General features: G+C 48.4%; 1 protein-coding gene across 2 annotated transcripts in view; it reads right to left on the reverse strand.

Moving 5' to 3' along the window:
• SH3RF3 (SH3 domain containing ring finger 3) overlaps positions 1–14,545 on the reverse strand; it is a 367,542-nt gene extending 352,997 nt beyond the window's left edge. The window contains exon 1 of one of the 2 annotated variants that reach the window (XM_011281104.4): positions 12,649–14,542. In XM_011281104.4, the coding sequence (XP_011279406.4) occupies positions 12,649–13,221 (573 nt within the window). In that variant the 5' untranslated portion in view covers positions 13,222–14,542. Of the gene's footprint in view, positions 1–12,648 lie in introns of both variants that reach the window. The other variant, XM_045053970.1, reaches the window with a different exon arrangement.
• Positions 14,546–21,662: the final 7,117 nt, after the last annotated feature.

A 21,662-nucleotide genomic window follows, 5' to 3' on the forward strand; every position in this document is an offset into this window, starting at 1 on the left:
ACCTGGCCCCAAGGAAGAGTCAAGGGAGCTGTGACGACAAAACAGCATGTAGGGATAGTTGTTTCAGCCACGGGCACAAGCAGACTGGCAAGAGCAGCAGCAGGGAGTATGGCCACGAGGGAGCTGGCCCAGTGTAAGAGGAGCTGGGTTTGGTGCCCTCTGAGAAGCAGAAATGAAGTTAACTGTGCCTTCTGAGAAAGTAATGACAAAACTTGGTGACCCAGACAGAGCTGATTAAGGCAAATCAAAAAGGATCCCAACCCCTATAAGACAACAATATTAGGTCAGGCCCTCTGGGCTCAGCATCCATCATGAGCTTACTCAGACAGTCCTGCCATGAACCCAGAATGTGACCTGTGAGTCTGAGACTGAGAACCAGAGTGCAGAGAGCTGTCTGCCCTGAGGTGAGCCCTGCAGCTCCAGGAATAAGGATGGTAGGAGAGCCTGTTTTGACCATTTCCTTTACCCTGCATATCTCTTGGTTCTGAATCCTGTGTCACTTTCTCCTATGGTCACACTTTGCCAAATTTGGGTACCAGTGTGGTGCCTGAGTGGTTCAAATGGGCATGGAGAGGACTCTGTGCCAGGTAGGTGCCACACGCAGCAGACGGGCATAAAGATGGCCCAGCTTGGACCCCCAGCTCAGCAAGCATGAGGATCCCAGGGACGCATGGCACTCTTAACCCTCCCTGCCCCATTTATATTTCAGCCCAAAATAAACCCAAAAGACTAAGCTGCTCACACTTGCTATTTGAGTTGAAAAACAATTTTAAACAATCTTTCCAAAAGTTGGCTTCCAAGCATCAAATGCTGTCTCTGTCTCCCATATTCACCTCACCCAACCTTCTCCATCTTATAAATCTGCTGCCTGGGCCCCAGAGACTCAAAGAAAACTAGGGGTGGAAAAGGTAAACGTCAAGATGCTCCAGGAAAACAAAGTCTGCTTATTCTGTGACTTGAGGCAGTTTTTATCCAAACTACAGTCATCCATGCCTCATTGTCACAATATTTACTTAATGAGGTTCTTTAAGTTGACTCACTTTTGATTTAAATTTGTTTCCAAATAAGACTCCTTCTAGCTGCCAATTTTTTTTAGTGGACACCTTGACCTCATAGAAAGAATCACTAAAATAAACATCGACATCACCACCAAGCACTGCCTGGGACATCCTACAGCCATCATGGTGTGCCCCCCCCCACCCGTGTCCCCACCGAGAACACGACCACTCCTGTGGCACTTTCTCCTGCTCTGCCATACCAGGCCATTCTCCACCAGCCAGGATGCCACCTCTGAGTCCTCGACACTCCATTGTAACACCTCCTTGCTGCATCTGACAACATGACAATTGTCACCTTGAAAACAGACACACTTGAAAATTCCTCAACCTGACAGAAGATTTCCCACTTACATCTATAAAGTGAAAGCATTCCCAAATGACAGCCACCTTTCCCTCACAGTTGCTGACAAGCCACGGCACGTCCTTCACTCAGCAACGATCCACGATTACTTCTCAGGTAAGGCCAAACACCAACTATTGGAAAATAAACTGTAGCCAGACCACACTCCAGAATGAAGGCCACACTCCATGTGGTGTAATGAGGACAAAGACAGCTCTCATACACAAAAGGAAGGGGGGCTTCTGAAAATAGGACAAGCCCACAACAAAAGTCACATCTAAACCCTCCTTCAGGGGACACCACTGTCAGTCAGGTGAGGGGAAAGATTGCCCACTCATCTTCAGAGAAGCCCTTTGTACGGCAGCCCTCTCCTGCTGTGGTAAGCCAGTACACTCCACTCTGCTCAATGGCATCCAGCCCCCCACAGCTGTGTCTGATGAGCTGCAGAACCCATGGAGCAAGCTGGGGTGGGCCAGGGCTGTAAAGGTCACAGGAAACCCATTTGATTCTAAGCCTGAGGCGAAAACTCCATGGTTTTATATGAAAATCAGAGGAAGCATATTCTAGAATAACATTCATGTAAGTTTTTAAGAAGATAACACAAGACCTCAGATAAACACCTGTTGTTGGAAAGCACACAGCAGGAAGGGTGTGGAAGGGAAGGGGGCAGCTAGCAAAGAAATAGGGATACACAGGTTACCGAGTCTGAAGGTACAAGAGTCCACCCAGAGGGGACTTGGAACAGGCTGGCAATTCAGCACAGTGGGCTGGAATATACCACCTAGCAAGCAGCAGCTTTCCCATGAGGCAGCAGTGGGGTGGGGACCCTATAGGAGGCCAGAGCAAGACACCAGAGGTGCCCTTAGGGAACACATATGAGAAACCCCAGGAACTCAAGAAAGACCTGGTAGGGCCCAGGAGGCAGAGGTGACAAGGCAGAGAAAGTTCCCCATGTGGCTTTTCCAGGTAAAAGCAGGGAAGGTATGTGCGTGCTACTTTGGGAGTCTCAAAGAGAGAAGCTTCCAGCCCGCTACATGAGGCCACCTCTCAGGGTGGCATGACCTCGTTGGGTGTGCCCCACAGAGCATGGCCAGGAACATTCCCCACTGTGGACACCAAAACGTGTCTGTTCATCCAGAAGCAAAACTGCTGCCAACAGAACACCATGTGATGGTGAAGCAATCAAAAAGAAGGTGTCCTCGTTCCCAGGCACCAACCCTACACAGAACAGGACACCCTTGTCCTCAGCATGAGCACACCTGAGAGCCATAGTGGCCTGGAGGCACAGAAGAAGAGGAGCTCCTACCTTGCTGAGCTGCAACAACTGCTCTGGATGTCTCCTCTCGGCCTGCATGGCCCCTGTGAACTCTCCTCTCTCTCTCTCCAGGTCTGACCTCCCACGGATGCTTTCAGGAGTCCCATTCCCCAGAGCTGAGCAAATGAGCATTTTGCTGTCTCTGGAGAGATGCTGACTTAGAAGCCTACCCTCCTCCCAAGATGCACGGACATCCCCAAATGTTCCTGGGACCAGCACCCTAAATCCACAGCAGGCTTCTGTATGCACCTGTAAAGAACCTGTCAGGATGCACACTGGTGATCTCTGCAGCCCGAGGATCAGATCCACATCTGGTCCCAAGCATTCAGGAAGGAAGGCAAGTGCCAAAGGCTGAAAGGCATTCATGTCCCACCTTTGAGCCATTTCAGTGTTGAGGAGAACCTGTTAATCACTAACAAAGCCAGAGGAAGAGGAACAGAGACACCATGACTAACTGTTGCCTCTGGGAAGCCAGATGATCCAAACTTTAAAGGGCCAACAAAGCAGTAATTGTCAGGAAAACACGCAGCCCACAGAAAGGAACAGTGAAGAAAGAACACTGAAAACAGCTTGAGGAAATAAAAATGGAATCAGAAAATATATGGAAGAGACAAAAGATAGGGTGTGCAGAGGTTTGGGCTTCAGTAGGTTGGATTGCTGATGGACAGCTTTTCACCCGGATGAAGTTATCTGAGACCTGGATCACCATCTCGCATAGAGCAATCCCTTCCATATGGACATGTAAGCTGCCCACACCAACCCAGAAGCCACCCGATTCCCCAGTTTCCTCTGGGCAGGGAGCATTTGAAGTCCCCTTGGCCCCCAGGACCACCCACAGAGGGCCTGGCTGTCAGGGCTATTTTAGGGGTTGTTCAGTTTGTAAAAAACCTCAGATAGACAGCTCAGAGTTATATAAGAAAAGGTTTCTAAGCCCATGAGATTGTTACAACAAATAAGGCATTAGGTGGGAAACTGGTACACCAGGGGCCAGACTATAGGCACTGGGTGGTTAAATCTGATTCACTGATTAGCTTGGAGACACAGAGAAAATGCTACAATTAATATCAACCACACTTCACGGACAGGCTATTAACTCCATGTACAGTGCATATGCCTTTTGCTGGAACAATAAACAAAATTCTATGTCCCACAACATTTAAATTAAAACAGAAATTTTTTAATTTGCAAGAAATTGCTGAAATGTGTGGAAAATGGAAGAACGTCAGTATGGAAAAGGACCTTGAACAGAACAGTGATTCACAAGGAACAAATTGAAATAGGCAGCAGTGGCTGATGCCGGGACAGAGCATCATGCATCACGCACATTGGCTCCGGGCCCTTAGAGAGGACACTGTACTGGAAGGGCAGCAGTGGGGAGGCCTGGCCTGGCTTTAAATGGAAAGCCTTCCTCTGGCCTGTACTCTTTACCTCTGCCTTGTCATCTGAGTTTTAACATTGTATGGGTCACTACCTCTGGTCAATGAAGTACTCTGTTTCTTCGGAGCCACCGTATTTGAAACAAACAGCTTCCATCAACCCATGAATGCACATCACATACATCCAACACAGATGGTGCTGCCCCTGCTGCCTAGCCCCTCATCAGCTCCAGGGTCACGTGTCCAGGAAGGGGCCCGCTGTCTCTGGTGAAGGGCTCCGTACAAAACTGAAGAGTTTCAATCCACTGTCAAACAGTCTACTGATATCTGAAGTTGTGTCCCCCCTGGTAAGGTCCGACCACAGGGGTACAAGTCCTCCTCAGAATCCAAGCTCTGTCACCTCATTCGAGATGTTAACTCCAGGAAAACTGCTTCACAGAGCATATGTCAAAGCTTAATTTGTCAGATGGCAACTCCAGATAAATTTCCAAATCTATAAGAACCATAAAATACAAAATGCAGCCACAGAAGGCACAAGGCCACTGCTTCTCAGCAAAAGAAGAGCTGTCTCTTCTTTGGAAGCATCTACCTTTCATTCTGCACATCTGTAGACTACAAACTTGGTCCATACAATCACTGCTAGTGACAAAATTAACCCACAGGCATCATGAAGTTAGTAAATAAAGAGAGTCTCACTAGTTATCTGTTTTAAGGTGATGTGACTTAGCAAAGGCTGTGTGCCTGTGCCATTCTTGATGCCCTGCACACTTCATCTCGCACAAACACACCTGGCTTTAGCTACCTTTTGCCACTCTTGGGAAGGGGAAAATAGGTGTGGTTTTTCAGTTATGCAGAATTCAAAGTACAATTATAAAGAGTTAAGGAATTCAATGGTTTATCCATAAACAGTAAATATTTCTTAGAAACTTCTCAACCATTAGGGATAGGGTGATGCTGCAGTCTTGGGGGTTTATCCATCTAAGAAGGCACAGTAGCTGTTGGTGCCAAGATTCCTGTGCTGTTTTGAAAATGAGCTTGGTGTTCCATTTGCCGGTGAGATGAAAGCAAATTCTGTGCAACTTTCTGACCATCGATACAGTTTTTTACCCCAAGTATTACTGTAGTGCCTGGTACATAGTAGGTGCTCAAAAAAGTGTTCAGTAATGGGGGAGAGAATGCACATTCTCCTATTTCTTGAACTACTGTGACAGCCTTGCCACGAACCCCCAGTGCTGCTGGAGGCCTCCTTCCATCTGAGCACTGTTGAGAATAAGCTCTGGGCTCCAGAACAGTTACATCTGCTCCTGGTGCCAGTGTGTTCTTAAAATCTCTCACCACTTCTATTGACCTGAATTCCTGTAGCAAATCCTAATTCATTTAAACTCATATAAATTCACATGAGCATTATGCACACATTCCATTAAGCAGAAATGCAAATATCATAATATCTTCCTGTTTGCAGATAACCATCATATCCGTTAACAACGTAAACATGTGTGCCAGAGGAGCGAAACAACCCACCAAAGCAACTCCTCTCAGATGCTCTTTCAGGTCTCCCAAAGGGCAACTGCATCTCTAAATACCCATAAGCCATCAAGGGCCCAAAAAGGCAGCCATCTGTGAGCAGAATCCAAATTGTGCTACTACTTTATATGCTTTTTTATTCTAAGTTCCACTCAGTGGGAAAAGGGAGCCCCACACGGCAGCGTGCTAGCACAATGTTTAAACCATTCACCATTGCCAACACCTTCAGCCTGACACCTTATTCTTTTAAGGTTAATTAGAATTCCAATAGGATACCCATCGAGCATGCATTTCTAATTCATCAAATACGAAGATCTTCTGAGCAAGGCAAATCTGATAAAAACTGACCTTGGCCTCTGAAGACTGGTGCTATAGAGAGCATTTCCCCCTAACTAAATCTTGCCGATGTTTTCTTTCAAAAAGGTACCTCTAAAAAGAGCATGTTAACTGCAAAAAATCGAGATTAAATACAGATTGACCTGAAATACACACTTGAAACAAGTGCATAATTGAGACCCGATTTCGTCATGCTCCGGCAAACAAGCAGGCTCTCAACAGCCGGAACGAAGGAACAATTGGATATAATTCTGCTCAGCTCAACCGCACCGAGCAGCCTAATTCCAGGCAGTTGTAGACAAGCTATTGTGTCCTACAGATTAAGGAGGTGTGCTCGGTTTTCAGGAGAGCCTGCCAACCAGCTATATCTGCAACTGGGTGGGATTATTCTCCCCTGCCACCTTTCCTAAAACAGATTATAGTTTGGGTTTTTTCTTCTTTTCACTTTCATGAAGCTTGTAAGGATCAGGAACACTACCTGTGATAACAAAGATAAAACTTAGAAGCAATTTAAAAGGTGAAACAAACAGATTCAAGCACTTGGCTTAGACGCCCACCAATGCTCAACAATCTAGTCACGGTGACAGGCCAACTTTGAATCTGAAGGCATAGCATCATATCAGACACACACACACACACACACACACACACACACACTTAGGATACCATATAAAAAGAATCTATTAGCAGGAAGTGGGCCTTGTGAAGTGTGCCTCATTGGTGATACATAATTTTAAGGTTTTTGTATCAGTAGCAGGCACTGAAATGACAGCCAATTATGTGTGCTAGGCACTGCAGGCACATCATCTTATTTATCTGATAAAGCAGACAGGATCCTCTCACTAATAAGAAGGCTCAGAAAAGCTAAACCTTTGCCCAGAGGCACATGGTGAGAAAGTGAGGAACGCAGGATAAATCCACCTGTGCCAGGGCTCCCCACCCCTGTGCTCTACCCCTGTCCTTCTTCCTCACAGGACTCCATGAAGCCCAGGGATCTGCCCTGTCTGCAGCCACATGCACAGGGAATGCAGTGGGCCTCAGTTCCAGGAGGAGAAGCTGATCCTGTGTGCCATGCTCCTGGCTGAGCTGTGGCTGGCCCAGGCACCAGCCTGGGATGCAACGCTGGAAGTGTGTGAGAGTGGTCTAGAGCAAACATAAGGGGAAGAAACCCTCCTTTATGTTATTAAGTCTTGTTGTGAGGATATGATGCCTGAGGCCACTGCAACTATCTTGAGACCCAGTTTGCAGAGAGGGGAAAGTGCTGGGATGGGACCAACATGGCAGCAGAGCAGAAGGATGGATGATTCTGCATCCCTAAGGAGAGAACGGAGCCACCCAGATGGCCATTACAAACCACTCAGATTCCAGATTTACTGTTTATGTCATTTACATAGGGCTGTTTGTGATGTTCTGATATGATGTTCTTTCCTCAGGACCACACACCACTCTGCACAGTTCCTGTTAACTGCCCATAAGACCCAGAGCCTGGGTTTATAAGATGACAGCCTCAAACTGGAAGAGCATTTGCAGCCAGGCAGCAGATGGATCTAAGAAGTGAGTGCTACTTAAGTTTGAGACCATGGTCTCTAATTAACTGGGTCTGTTACACAGCCAGAGGACTCCTCTAACCATGAAGCGGTTAGCCCGTCAGTCCAAAGCTCACCTTTCTAGTATGCTCCCATTCACTGTGTGTCTCTGAGCAAGGAAATCTTGGCACTTCTGCTTCCCCATCTCTGTAACTGGCTACCTCGCTGAGCTCTAGCACAGAACAGGTGAGATGCACTTCAATCGTCTGACTCAACCCCAGGAATGCACAGACACTCAGTGAACGCCTGGCACACAGCAGGTACTCAATGAATGGTAACTTTAGAATATTCACTAACTGGCCACAAACTGAAACACAACACTGCTGTAAGTCTCAAGGGTGTTGTTTCCACACCCAGCGGCCTGCTGAAAACAGGCCCGAAAAGGACTTCACTGTGACTCATCTGTCATGTCTCCAAAGGCTGGTGTCTGCACTTGTCACCACGGGGACCACAAGTCAACCACTTTTCTGCTGTCCTGTGAGCTGTCTGGCTTTTTTGTGAGGGCCTCCAGGCACTGGGACTTTTCCTCTGGAATCCTTATTACTTCCAAGACCAAACAACAAAAGCCCAATGATACAGCCGAGCAGAACAGAAAGGAATGGAGCCTGAGAACATATCCTGAATCCAACACTTCCTGGCTCTCTGACTTGGCCATTTTGCCCATATATCAATCCCTCTTGGTTAATTATGCCACCCATCACACCTCACAGGATCATGGAGAACTTTCTATAAATGACATATGCCAAAGTGCCCAGCACATGGTAGGCACTCAGTAATTGTTCAAATAGAAAATCTCAAGCATAAGCTGCCCAAATGCTAACGACTAAAGAACACGCTGACTTGCTTCCAGATACCACAGACACTCTCTGAATTGGCCTCCAGAGAGCTGACCAGCTGGACTGGTCAACTCCCCTTCTCCTCCATAGGACGGCCAAAGACACCCAACTCCTTGGAAGGCTCAGCTTGGCCCCCTGCTGGTCCAGGCCCTCACTCTTGCCCAGGGAGGTTTGTGCTTACCTGGAATTCATGGTCTTGAGTCCTAACCATGTTTATGCAAGCATACTGATAACAAAATGTTATACAAACAAAAGACGTTTTGCACAAAGGAAGTCACTGCTTGGAAAAACACAGTGACTCAGAAACACTCACCAAAGACGGACCACTTTAAAATCGTCAAATTGGGCATAAACAAAACCATACAACATTAAGTGGGAATTACTTAAAATCTAGAAGGTGCTCCACTCAGAATTCTTAGAAAGTCTCTTTGTTCTCCATTTGAAAATAACAAAAAGTAAACTGTGGCTATGGTTTAAGTCATCTCAGAACTCAAAGACAAGTCCTTAGCCCTGCATCCAAAAAAATGATGAACACATATATATGTTTTTAAAATAAAATGTTTAATAGATATCACTTGTATGATTCTCCAGTTTATTAGGGTTTTCCCACTACAGGGTCTCAGTCACACTGGCTGAGAGATACAGAATTCCAATTTAAACATATCCCGAAGTACTTCAAGATATACAATACAGACAAATCAGCTCCTAACGCCTATGTTTTATATCATCAAAAGCATTACCCAAATTTTCTACAGTTCTCTAATTTGTGAAAATGCTCTTCCTCTTCACCTTCATAGAGTTGTGGATCAATACTGATCCAGTGCCCTCAGGACCCTCCTGAGAGCAGAGGGCAGACTGGTTTCTAATCCCTTCATATCAGCTCTGTAAAAAGAGCCCATTCTCAGGGCACCTGGGTGGCTCAGTCGGTTAAGCAACTGACTCTTGATTTCTGTTCAAGTCATGATCTCATAGCCATGAGATCAAGCCCCACAGTAGAGCCCTACAACAAGCCCCCATCAGGTTCCACCCACTGGGCATGGAGCATGCTTAAGATCCTCTCTCTCTCCCTCTCCTCTCCCTTTCCCTTCCCCCCATCAAAAAAAAAAAGAGACAGAAGGGGAAGCCCATCTGGTCTGGTTCACCTGGAATGGTGATTGGCACAGTATAGGTCCACAGTAAATTCTGTGTGTGCCCAAATATAAGGCAAGGGGGTCCCCCCAAAAAGAAATCACTCAAAAAATTGGAATTGTCTCACATTTGGGTTCTTATGAAAGCATATTAAAAAGTACTCTTTAAATTACTCAATTTGGAACTGCAAAACCCTTTTAGGAAAACACATTTCCCTGAAACACCTGAATGAATGCTAACTGGGGGTATTACAGGGGTCACCTCACACAACCGTAAATACAAAGCAGAAACAAGTTAGGCCAAGAAACTTAGCACACATTGAGCAATTGCAGTAGTTGGACACTTCTGTTAAAACAGGACTTCTCAAAAGATCACTTTAAGAAGCAACACATAACAAGTATTTGCCAACAGGCAAATAAAGAAACCGTGAGTCCTAACCTTAGGCAGCGGGTACTTGTAACCTGGTATAAAATGTCCAGGGGTAGCATAACTACCTGATTCCTAAATGGCTCAGGTGTAAGCAGAGCGAGGAGGTTCTGCTAACCAGGCTAGAGGACTCCAAGTGACCCTACTGATAACCAAAACCCGGACAAAAAAGATGCAGGTGAAGAATGTGGAAAATTGTTTCATGAACTCCAAGGAGAACCAAACAAGAATCAATCCGGTTTATACGTGATGTATTCTCAACGTCTAACTGTATGTAAATACACAATTTAAGCAGACATTTGTTTATCTGCATATCTACAATGTTTACATATCCCAGTTGGCCCAAAAGGTTTGAGGAGCTTCTCACTAGGAAACTTGGAGACTGTCTTTTATTTACAGTCAGCCTGCTACTAAGGCATATATGGTCTTTGCTGAATAATAACCTAAGTGTCCATCTCTTAAGCAACATCCAGCATTTAGCTTTGCTATGAGGAGTCAAAGTAATTCCAATAGACAGTAAAGTACCAAAAGCCTACTTGCAAGTAATTTTTAGCTGAAGTCTTTGCCTGCCAAATGTATAGGGTTGTTTAAAGTGAAACACTATATGCAGGACTTCTGGCTGCCCAAGAAGACTCCCGTTGACTTAAACATCAGTGGGTAAAAAGCCAGAAGATACTATGATCTCCACCTCCATTCTCTGAAAATGATAAAATATAAGACTGGATTTCATTCAGACTCTTCCTGAAACCCAAACTTAGTCCTTATGACGTGGGCCTGTGAAGAAAGGGGTGAGGATTACACTCAGTTAACGCAACAAAAACAAAGATGCGGTGTTCTAAAGCTTCCTGAAGCTCAGAAAGCCATCATCAGTCTGATTACTACATATTCCTATAAATAAAGCCCACCAAAACCCCCAAAACCCAGCCAACAAAAAATTAACTCCCTGTTACTGTCATTGCTGAAAGTTATAAGCTCAACCTCTTTGACAATTTTTTTAATGCTACAAATGTCACAGAGTTCCAGGAGCTGCCTCTGGCCTTTCAAATGTCAGAAGTTACCTCCTAACCTCCTGATCAAACACAGTTCACATAAAAATGAGTTGGGAAGACATCTGTAAATATCGGCCCATCAAAAAATGTCCCAGTGTTTAACTAGAAACATCATTCCAAAAATCATTTAGTTCTCTTAGCAGGAGGAGGGTAACCTGCCCATTCTGCAAATAGACCTTTCAATATAATACCTTAGATGAAAACAGCAAGGACAGGAAGGAAAAGTTTGAAAATGTGGAACAAGCACACTCATAACTATATTTAATCACAATTAAAACCAAAGAAAAACTACTTAACTACTGTCCAGCAGTGATCCCAGGTATAAACATTCCTTGACTATTCTTGAATGCCCATTCTTCCTGATCCATAGGAGAAACACAGTTTGGCAAAGTATGGCATTTACCTCTAAAGCTCAACATCCAAGGGCTTAAATTCCTAACCTCAAAGATGTTGTAGTACTAATTCAGATGGTTAGAATTCTCCTAGTTTCCTGGTGTCATACATATTGGAAGAATTATTTCAATGACTTATGAGCCACCAGCTTCTTAAATGGTCAAAAGTAGAGAAATAAGGTTGTGTTTTCTAAAATGAATGATAATTGCAATAGATCAACAATGTGGTTTTTTACCTTTAAATGGTATTTTTCTATATTTAAAGAAAATACAAAACATGAATATCTTGCTTCTCACTTAAACCAGCATCCCATAGCTATCCTCCTGCCTCCATAAAAATAATAGTAGCAGAGCGTGTGAAATGACACCTTCTAAGTAGCTTCTGAAACCAAATCACTGAAGCCCCAAGATAAAATCTTTCACTAAAATAGAAACAGTGAAAAATGCTGTACAATGTAGTCGGAAAAAAAATAAAACCTCAAATAATGTCCCACCTGGGAGTGCAACTGTGCCTAAGAGCCCAAGAGAGGACCAGGGTTTCCCGACAGACCAAGTCCAAGAAGGGCTGGGCCAAACATGTCTTCCATTTCCAGGTTAACTTCCCTCCCATTACCTGAAGTTTGTAACTGATGTTCCTCCAACCCCAGTCAGACAATTCTCTCTGTCCAATCCCCCTTGCCAGATAGGCATGCATGGCCAGAACACAGGAACCACTAAGCATTAACTTTAGGGGCCCACAGAGGGTGTGCAGAGGGCCAGCCTGGGGGTCCAGGGTAAGAAGACTGTTTCTGGGGAGATGGGAGGGCCCAGCAAAGTTAAAGGGGGCGAGGGGGACAGGCCCTGCCAGCAGAGGGACTGGAGGGACTAGAGGTTAGCAGGGGACAGGAAGGTGTGCCCACCCTGGGGGAGGATGAGGTGTCACCACTTATGAACAGGTGGCAAGGTTCCCTAGGACAGCATGCTGTCACAGAGCAAGTGCAGGTGGTGCAAAAAGGGATTCCAAAGAGAGAGGATGGATGGACCATTGGTGCGGACAAGTGGTCCAGAGGGGTGGGAGAACGATGGGGGGGGGGGGGTGTCTAAGAGTTGGCAAGTAGGACTTGAAGGGTTACACTCACAGAGTCCCTGGAGGGAAACAAGGTAGAGAAAGAAGAGCAAGGCGAAGGCCACTGTGCAGCCACCTCTGGTGTCCCCTGCCCTTCATCACTGCCCTCTATTCTCACGCGGGCCCCTCCCCCCACACACACACACTGTGGCGCCACACCACGAAGCAGATACCCACCTTTGCCACGGGCGCACTCCTGCCGGTCGCTAGCTCACGCAGGCTGGCGGTGGCGCTGCCCGCCGCGGCAGAGAGAAACACCGGGGAGCCCGGGGCGCTGCCCGCCGCGCTGCCCCCTCCACCCGCGAGCGCGGAGGCCGCCCCTGACCCGGGGCCGGGGCGCGCGGGCGGGCTTCCGCCGGGGCTGGCACCTGCGCGGGGCCGCTGGCGAATGCCGTCCAGCAGGCGCACCAGCAGGATGTTGGCGGGCAGCTCGTCCACGCCGCAGCCGACCAGGATGCGGCACTCAGGGCAGCGCAGCTCGTGGCGCGAGCACACGATGCTCTCCAGACAGCGGCGGCAGAAGGTGTGCTGACACGGCAGCACCTTGGCCGTGGTGTCCAGCCGTTCCAGGCACACCGAGCACTCCAGCAGGTCCAGCAGCGACGACTCGTCCATGTCCTCGCCCGCCGCCGCGGCCGTGGCCGCCGCCCGCCGCCGCCGCCGCTCACCCGGCCTGTCGTCGTCGCCCTCGCTCTGCGCAGCAGCGGCGGCCGCCTTGGACGCGCACAGCCAGGACGCTCCGAGCAGCATGGGGGAGGCGCCGGCGGCGGCCGCGCGCAGCTGCCTAGGTCCCGGGGCCGGAGCGGGGCCCGCCGCAGGCAGCGGGCATCAGGATCGCGCCTGGGCGGCCGCCGAGGAACGGGGCTCCGCCAAGACTTCCTTCACCCCGACTGGCGGCCCGAGGCTCCGGCCGCGGCGATGCAAAGTAGCGCACCGACTGGCCTGCGCGGCAAAGACCGGAGTTCTGGGCCCCGGGAGTCAACTCCCCTCCAGCCGAGCCCACCCAGTCCTTCGGAACGCGGCGCCCGCGGCTGCGAGCTACACCTGTCCCGCCGCTTGCCCACACCGCCCCGCGCGGGGGGTCCAGGGACACCGCCAGGCACGACACTCAGCGGGCACTGCAATCGGAGTGACCGCCCGCTGCCCGGAGCCCGGCGGCAGGAAGTGCGGGGAGCGGCCGGTCGGGTCCCCGGGGAGGCCTGGGCGCAGCGTGCGCGCTCCCCCGCACAGCTGGTGAGCCGCACCGCCCCCGCGGCGCCTCCATGCGCCCTGGGCCTGCCCGCGAATCCCTGCCCCCAGCGGGTTCCGCCGGACCTTCCTCGTCCCCGGCCGCGAGCACGTGCGCAGGGAGCGCGCAGAGGCCACGGTCAGTGAGGGGCGCAGGAGTGGAGACGCTGCGTCCGCCGGACCTCCCTTAGACTAGGGCGCACGCCAACAACTAGTCCTGTCCCTTAGGGCACGTCTAGGGCTCCCAGGAACTCCGAGCGCGCCCTCCTGCGCAGGCTCGGCCCCGTCCCCTCCGGGAGCTCCGAGTCTTCCTTCTGGCTCTCCGCGAACCTCAGAGAGGGAGGTTTCCTCCCGACGCTGCGCGAAGGAAAGTTTGGGCGGTGTTATCCCGACTGCCTTCCTCGCCAGCGCCAGCAAGCAGCTTAGGAACAGAGCCAACACCCAGGCATCCTCTTTGACGACTCCCCGGAGCGCTCCCGGTCCGGTCCCCTTTCCAGGCGGCGCAGAAGTGACAAGCCCGGAGCTGCGGGTGTGGGTGCGGGGACGCCCCGCCAAGCAGCAGAGGAAGGCGCTCGGGTTGGCTGAGGCGCCCCGGGGCGGCTCAGACTCCTCCCGGAGGCAGCCCGCCCTCCCTGGAGTCGCTAGTCCGAGGCTGGCGCCGCTGCCCGCCGGACCCACACCCTCGCGCAGGGCACCCGGCTCCGCGCCGCGCCGCGCCCACTGCGGCGCAGTCTCGCGAACCCCGCTCCAATTTCTCCTCGGGAGACGCAGAGGAAGGGGAATTCGCGCTCTCCCTCCCGACGCCCCGGCTTCTGGGAGCGTCAGAGCAACGGAAGTACGTACGGAGGACCGGGAGCAGCAGGGAAGTTTGGCGGTGGGCTGGGGTCGACCGGGAAGATTCCCTGCAGTGCGCTGCCCCCTCGTGGCCGCTTTGGGTTCCCAGCGCGCTGTGTCCCCCATCTCTCCCAGGGCCAGCACAAACCATGGATCCTGAGCTGGAAGCTCTCACATAGCCAGATAGTTCTTGCCGAAGCTAACATCAGAATAGGCGCTGAGGGCTCGCCCATCAGTCAGGCTAACCTGTGGTTTGTGAAATTAAGTGTACCTTTTTTGACTTTTTAGGGAGAATGTAATATTTGTTGAGGCTTAAATGCCAAGAACGAGTCTATGCATTATTTTATTTAATCCTCTAAAGGGCCCTGTGAGATAATTATTTTAATTTCGTTTTACATGCGAGGGAGATAAGGTTTATAGTTATGAAACCATTGACGCTGAATTTTGTTAATTTTTGTGTTTCCAGAACTTAATACCTACTAAGATCACATTCCATTGGAATATAAATTCTTGATCAACTACATATTTTTCCATTATAATAGCCCCAGTGCCTGGAGCATTTCTTGGTACACAGTGGGTGCTCAATAAATATTTGTAGAATTAATAAAATAAAGGTCTCAGAATCATCACCTAGTGGTGTTTTAAACACCACACATCTTAACATCTCCGTTCCGGGTATCCTGAGCTCATACCAGGTCGCCAGTTCCTAGAAACTTTGCGACCTGCTTTGTAGATGTCTCTCAGTGGTGTGGATTTCAGTATGTATTATTCACATGAGCACTGGCAACTTTGTGAGGTGGACAGCATCTCTGAGCACCTGGCTAACAGGAACCTGGGAGCAGACTGCCCAGGAGGCCAGAGGGCAGGTCACAGTGCACAGAATGGCCTTCATGTTTTGACCCTCCCTCAGGAACAACAAAGGGGAATTTTCAAGAGGACCCAGAATGCTTGGTTCAAAAGCAGGGGTCGGGGCGCCTGGGTGGCTCAGTCGGTTAAGCGTCCGACTTCAGGCAGGTCACGATCTCGCGGTCCGTGAGTTCGAGCCCCACATCGGGCTCTGGGCTGATGGCTCAGAGCCTGGAGCCTGCTTCCGATTCTGTGTCTCCCTCTCTCTCTGCCCCTCCCCCGTTCATGCTCTGTCTCTCTCTGTCTCAAAAATAAATAAACGTTAAAAAAAATTAAAAAAAAAAAAGCAGGTGGCATGGACACAGGACACAAGGGGGAACAAGACGGGGAGCCCTCAGACACTAGAAGGGTTTGCAGAGAGCAGGAGCCACCTGTACTCAAATGCCCCAGGTGCATTTGGTAGCAAACAATAGAAATGAAGCCAGGTTTAAATGAGCAGGGTAGACTGAGAATTAGGAGCACCTCACAGGACCCCAGGCTAAGAGCTAGGCCAGCTTACTGCAGAAGTCCCACAGTGTGTCTTGCTCTTCACACTTCTCTATATGATGACATGCTCCTTCCCTCTCTTGTACCAGCTGCCTCCACTTCCCAACCCACAGGATAGGAGACACTGTCAAAGGTCCAGAAGCATTTCATCCAATGGCTTTAGCCACTCACCAAAGATACTCATCTGATGCTGTCAGGGGCTGGAAGTTTTAAAACCCTACCATCTAGCTTGGCCCAAGTGGTCACTTTCTGGAACAATGTGTGCTGGCCACAGGAGCAGGATCATCTAAAACCTGGCAGCACCCTCAGGAGTCACACAGAAGGAGAGGTGAGAATTTCCAGAACAAGTGGCATGCCAGACAGACCACAGACACATGTGCCAGGGGCCCAGAGCCACCCCTCTGTCCTCAGCTTCCCTCTCTATGGAGACCACACAAGAGCAAGCACAGGGCCACTGAGCCCCACCTTTCTCAGACCTCCTCTATTTCCACTCTACCTCTTCAGCTTCTGCCTTAACCAACTCCCACAGCAAACAGGTTGCAATCCCAAATGTACTTAGAGGCTGCACAGGGCATGGAAATTCATGAAGCGGCATGAAGTGGATGAAACGATAGAGCATGGTGGGGTCTGCACCTTGCAAAGTGCATAGCTGCTCCTCGGCTCCAGCCAATCACACATTGCCTCGAGGAAACAAGGGCCTAGTATTGCCAGATATTTCTACTTTTCAAGAGAAGTTGGAAGGCCTGCTTTTTATGGGACATCTCCTGATGTTCAACTGTTGGCAACAAAATAAGTTCTCAAAAAAACACTATATTAGCCAAACAAAATGAATGCATGGCCAAATTGGCCCATAGGCCACCAGTTTGCAGTTTGTGATTGAAGTAGCCAAGTAAAATGTACTACAGTGTAAAGGAATTTAAGGGTGTGAACTAAATAGTTGAAGTATTACAAATACAGTGTTATATTACTCAGTTAAATGTGCACATGTTCAATAAGGCAATTATATAAGTAAATGATTGAGAAGACCTGGCTTAACAGCCACTCACAGGAAAAGATCTTGGGAATTGAGTCGACCACAAGCATAATATGAGCCAACATGAGTCATCAGTGTAGTATGACCGCCTAGAAAAGTAATGAAATCTTATGATGTATTAATGGAAGTTAAAGGATGGAATATGGAAAGAAATAATCCCATCGTGCCTTGGGCTTGTCAGACCTCATTTGCAGAATTACTTTCAATTCTGGGAACCAAATATTAATGGCAGGTGGTAATTGGATCTAGAGGCCTCACCCATAAATTTAGGATGAAGGAAGAGAAGGTGTCTGTCCAAAGAAGAGAAAGCTCAGAGGAAACAGGATGGGTCACTGTATGTCAGGTTTCTGGCTGCCCAAGATCTGAACTCCTTCTTAGATTTGGGCGATTATCCACTTGGTGAAAGTCAGATATTTGTTTTTTCAGCCAGGGTGTAGGGATGTGGCTCAGGCTTTGCTGGTTGAGAGCTAACCGCCCCACCTCCCCCGCCCCCCCGCCCAACGCCCCATGCCCTGAGAGGTAGAAGGAAGGTGGCTGATGCGGCATCATGGAGTTCCAGCTGCAAGGGCAGGTGGGGGCAGATGGCAGGGGCAGGGCCAACCATGTTGTATGTTGAGGACAGAGTCAATTGTTGTCACCAGACCCATGCCAGGCATGATTGGCATGGAAAGCCTGGGCTGTGGCCTCCACTACTTTGCCAGTCTTCCTGGTGATCCTATGGATGTCCCAATTTTCCTTAATTAGTTCCTTTTTTTTATTATTAAATCAGCCAGAATCCATTTCTGTTGTTTATAACAAGGTATTGTAACAAATATGAATTATTTATTATCAATCAGAAACCAGTGAAGGCCCTCAATATGCAACAATTGTTACCATGCTGAAGAGCTTGGCCTTCATGCTGGAAAGGTATCAAAGTGAGCCATCTGGAGCGCTGCTCATTCATTCAATAAATAGTTTCTGTATGTGTTGTACATTAGGTGCTGTGTGAAAGCAGAGCCTGCGGACCAGTACAGGCAATGTGATGCAGTGAGGAGAGACTGTCTCTGGGCTCCTTCAGGCAAGTGACATCACTGCTGTGAACCTCAGTTACTTCTCCTATAAACTAAAAGCCAAAGCATCTCACCTCTTGGGGAACCTGGGTGGCTCAGTCAGTTAAGTGTCTGACTCTGGATTTCAGCTCAGCTCATGATCCCAAGGTTCATGAGTTTGATCCCTGTGGGATTCATTCATTCTCTCTCTCTCTCTCTCTCTCTCTCTCTCTCTCTCTGCCATTATCTCTCAGAATAAATGAGTAAACATTAAAAAAAATTCTAGGGGCGCCTGGGTGGCGCAGTCGGTTAAGCGTCCGACTTCAGCCAGGTCACGATCTCACGGTCCGTGAGTTCGAGCCCCGCGTCGGGCTCTGGGCTGATGGCTCAGAGCCTGGAGCCTGTTTCTGATTCTGTGTCTCCCTCTCTCTCTGCCCCTCCCCCGTTCATGCTCTGTCTCTCTCTGTCCCAAAAATAAATAAACGTTGAAAAAAAAAAAAAAAAAAATTCTAATCTCACCTCTTTAGAGGCTCTTGAAATCTCCACAATTGAATAAAATGTTAGAAGGAATATTTGTTTTGCCTTGTTATTAGGAAGAAAACTAAAGTGAATTAGAGTTACAGGGAGGCAGGTTTCAGCTAAACATAGAGAAAGACTTTCTAATAAGGTTGAGCTGTCCAACAACAGCATCAGCAGTCTTAGGAAGTAGGATCCCAAAAAGAAAGAATTCAGCCACAAATTATGTCTGTAAAGAATCTCATTAAAGCACCTCTGTTCAGCCCAGCACTACTTCCTTTGGGGGGCCCCCCATCCCTGGTCCACATGACCCTCATAGGTGGCTGCTCACTGCACCTGCACCCATGTCCCCAGCAGGCCCGGGGGCTAAGGCTGGTCAATCAGAATCATTCGCCCCTAGAGATGATTAGTCCAGGGTGGTCACATCACTCAGCAGGTCCTGAGATTTGGCATACATATAGATAATGATAGCTCTTGCTAGAGCAGGGATGGGAGTTCATAAAGGAAGCTGTGCCTAAAGCATCCATGTGCCATTATAATCTTGTGTTTGCTTAAGTCAGTTTGGGCTGGGTTTCTGTCACATGCAACCAAGTGAATTTCAACCAAACTACACCATCCTGTGGCTCTCCTGACCCCACCATTAACCTAAGTGCCCAAGTTTAAGACAGAAGCCAACCTTGGAGGCCTCCCCTAACCCAGTCTCTTATATGTACCTAGTCATGAATTTTTTTTCAGCTTCCTAACATCATAATGGATATGTATGCCCCCAAGTGCCTCCTATATCCCTGTTACTATCTCTAACTGTACCATGGCACTTCTGTCCACAGCCTCTCCTCTTTCCATCCACTGTGGAGTCTTCACTGTGGAACCAGCTTTGCTTCCTGATGCAAGAATGCTGCCTCCCCCTACCCCCCACTGGTTTTCCATAGGCTGTGACTCTTCATCTTCCAAGCTCTTTCCCAAACCCATATTTCCTTGCTCATGGGTATAACTTGTGCTGCATCGCTCTGCACCTGTAGAAACCCATCCATCTCACAGACCATTTCCTCCAGGAAGTCCTTCCTAATTGCCTCTCCTGTGAATCTGCTTGGCCCTTTTTTCCTGAATCTTTCATATTCTTCCCTACTTTTATACTTATTTTATAGCAATCTTGTAGCCCTACCAGCCCACAAACTCCTCAAGGGAAAATACTATGTTTTGCTGGTCATTAAGACCTGTCAAAAAATGTCCTGAGCAGTGTAGGCATTTAATATATACCTGCAGAGTTGGACTGAACTGAGTTTGAAAGGGCTGAACCAGTTGACCTCTAAATTCCCTCTCACTCCAAGACCGTATGAGATCATAACAAATGCTTTTCAGCATCTGAGATCTGGAACTTCTATTGTGCTTTCTTTTTATAAAAAGAAATGAATCCCTCAAAATTAATTTCATATAGTATGTGCTGTGTGGGTGAGCATGAAGTCATAACAGCAAGGCTCCTAATAGCTGTGGAACTCATGGCTTCTAGTACTTATAATGTCTGCATCTGTAATGCATGGAGAGAAGGCAAGCAGGAGCCACACCCAAACACACCGTCTGCAGGCCTGGGACCCTCCCAACAAACACCTTAGTTTTGACATCAGTTCTCCCTTCTCTGCAAAGCACATAGACTTCTCTCCATTCAAAATCTGCCCCTCCAAATCATTATCTATTGTTCTGATTTCCAGAGCAAGCCCTCTGGTATAATTAGCCCTGAGTCTATTATCCATCTATGCGAGCACCCATTCAGTTGGTAGAGCACTGTCCTACGCCCCAGAGAATCAGCAGGCTGATCATAATCCATCTTCAGGATATGAAGTCTATTTTTGAAGTCAGGCCCCCTACTGAAACATTTTATCATGAAGGACAATGGAAGAGTCAGCCAGGAGCGTTCCAGGGAGGAGGTGTTTCAGTCTCATGGATAGACTCAACTTGCCTGGGATGAAGGAGAGGAGACAACCCTCAAGGGAGAGAGAAGATCATCTATAAGGTCAAAGGTGGAGTGTGAGGAATCAAGAGGAAACCTCACTGGCAGAACAGGGAGCGATGGGTTTGGAGAGTATGTAGTCAAAGACACAGCATGAAAGCACTAGAAAGTCAAAGATTGGTTGGATCCTGAGGGCCCTGAAGAGCCATCAAGTGTCTCTCCCAGGGCATTGCAATGTTTAGAAAGTTGTGCAGCCCTGAAATGCAGTCATCTGGGGCAAGGAGAAATCTGAACCAGGGAGACACAAGATAGGAGCTCATTGGTTAACAGATGACGTAAGGTGCACCTCAACGTGAATGAACTAAATGCCTTTGAATACCTAAAATGGTTAAAATGGTAAGTTTTATGTTTAGCATAATTCACCATAATTTTAAAAATAGAGATAAAAAATAAAATAGCATGGAAGTAGGGGCCCAGGTGCTAAGGACCTTTGGCCCTACAGGAGGATGTGCAACAAACAGATGGAAATACAATAGCTAAACAAGTATGGTCACAGAATGAGAACCAGCTGTTGGCACAGCCCCACACTGACATTGAATCCATGTACTGCCTCCCTTTTACAGGCAAGGAAATTGAGGCAGAGAGAGGATAAGTAACTTGCCCAGGGTCCCACAGCTACCCAGTAGAAGAGTCAGGATTCGCATTCAAAGAGCAGAACTCCAGAATCTCTTTTATATCCACCCAACCCCTGGAGCTCATGAATAAGGCAAGAGCTGAAAATGCACACTTGAAATCAGCAGCTTCTAGGCAGCAGGAAGACCCGGGGGAGGGAGTGCTTTCATCCGTGGAGAAGAGGCGAGGAAAGCTTTCAGAGGGCAGAGCCCTGGGGAGCACTGCACTGCAGGGGAGGTGAGGAAAAGCAACAGAGAGGAACACAGACACTGAGTGGCCATGAGAGTCGGAAAAGAACTGGAAATGGCAGCGAGAGCAAGCGGTCACCCCACTAGTCAGCAAAGGAAAAAAGGCAGGTGTGAAGGTATTACTAACTGGAAACCAAGACTGAAACCTGCGATGTCAACCTGCAAGCTTCAGGAGAGCCACACACATCCACAACTGTCTCTAGTGCCTCCTCCATGCAGCCTGCTATGTCTCCCAGCTAGTGCTGTTGAGCCAAGATTGTGGGCTGCAGAGTCAAACAGGCATAAGGTCAAGCCTC

Source organism: Felis catus, chromosome A3 (assembly GCF_018350175.1).
Source record: "Felis catus isolate Fca126 chromosome A3, F.catus_Fca126_mat1.0, whole genome shotgun sequence".
Lineage (NCBI taxonomy): Eukaryota > Metazoa > Chordata > Mammalia > Carnivora > Felidae > Felis > Felis catus.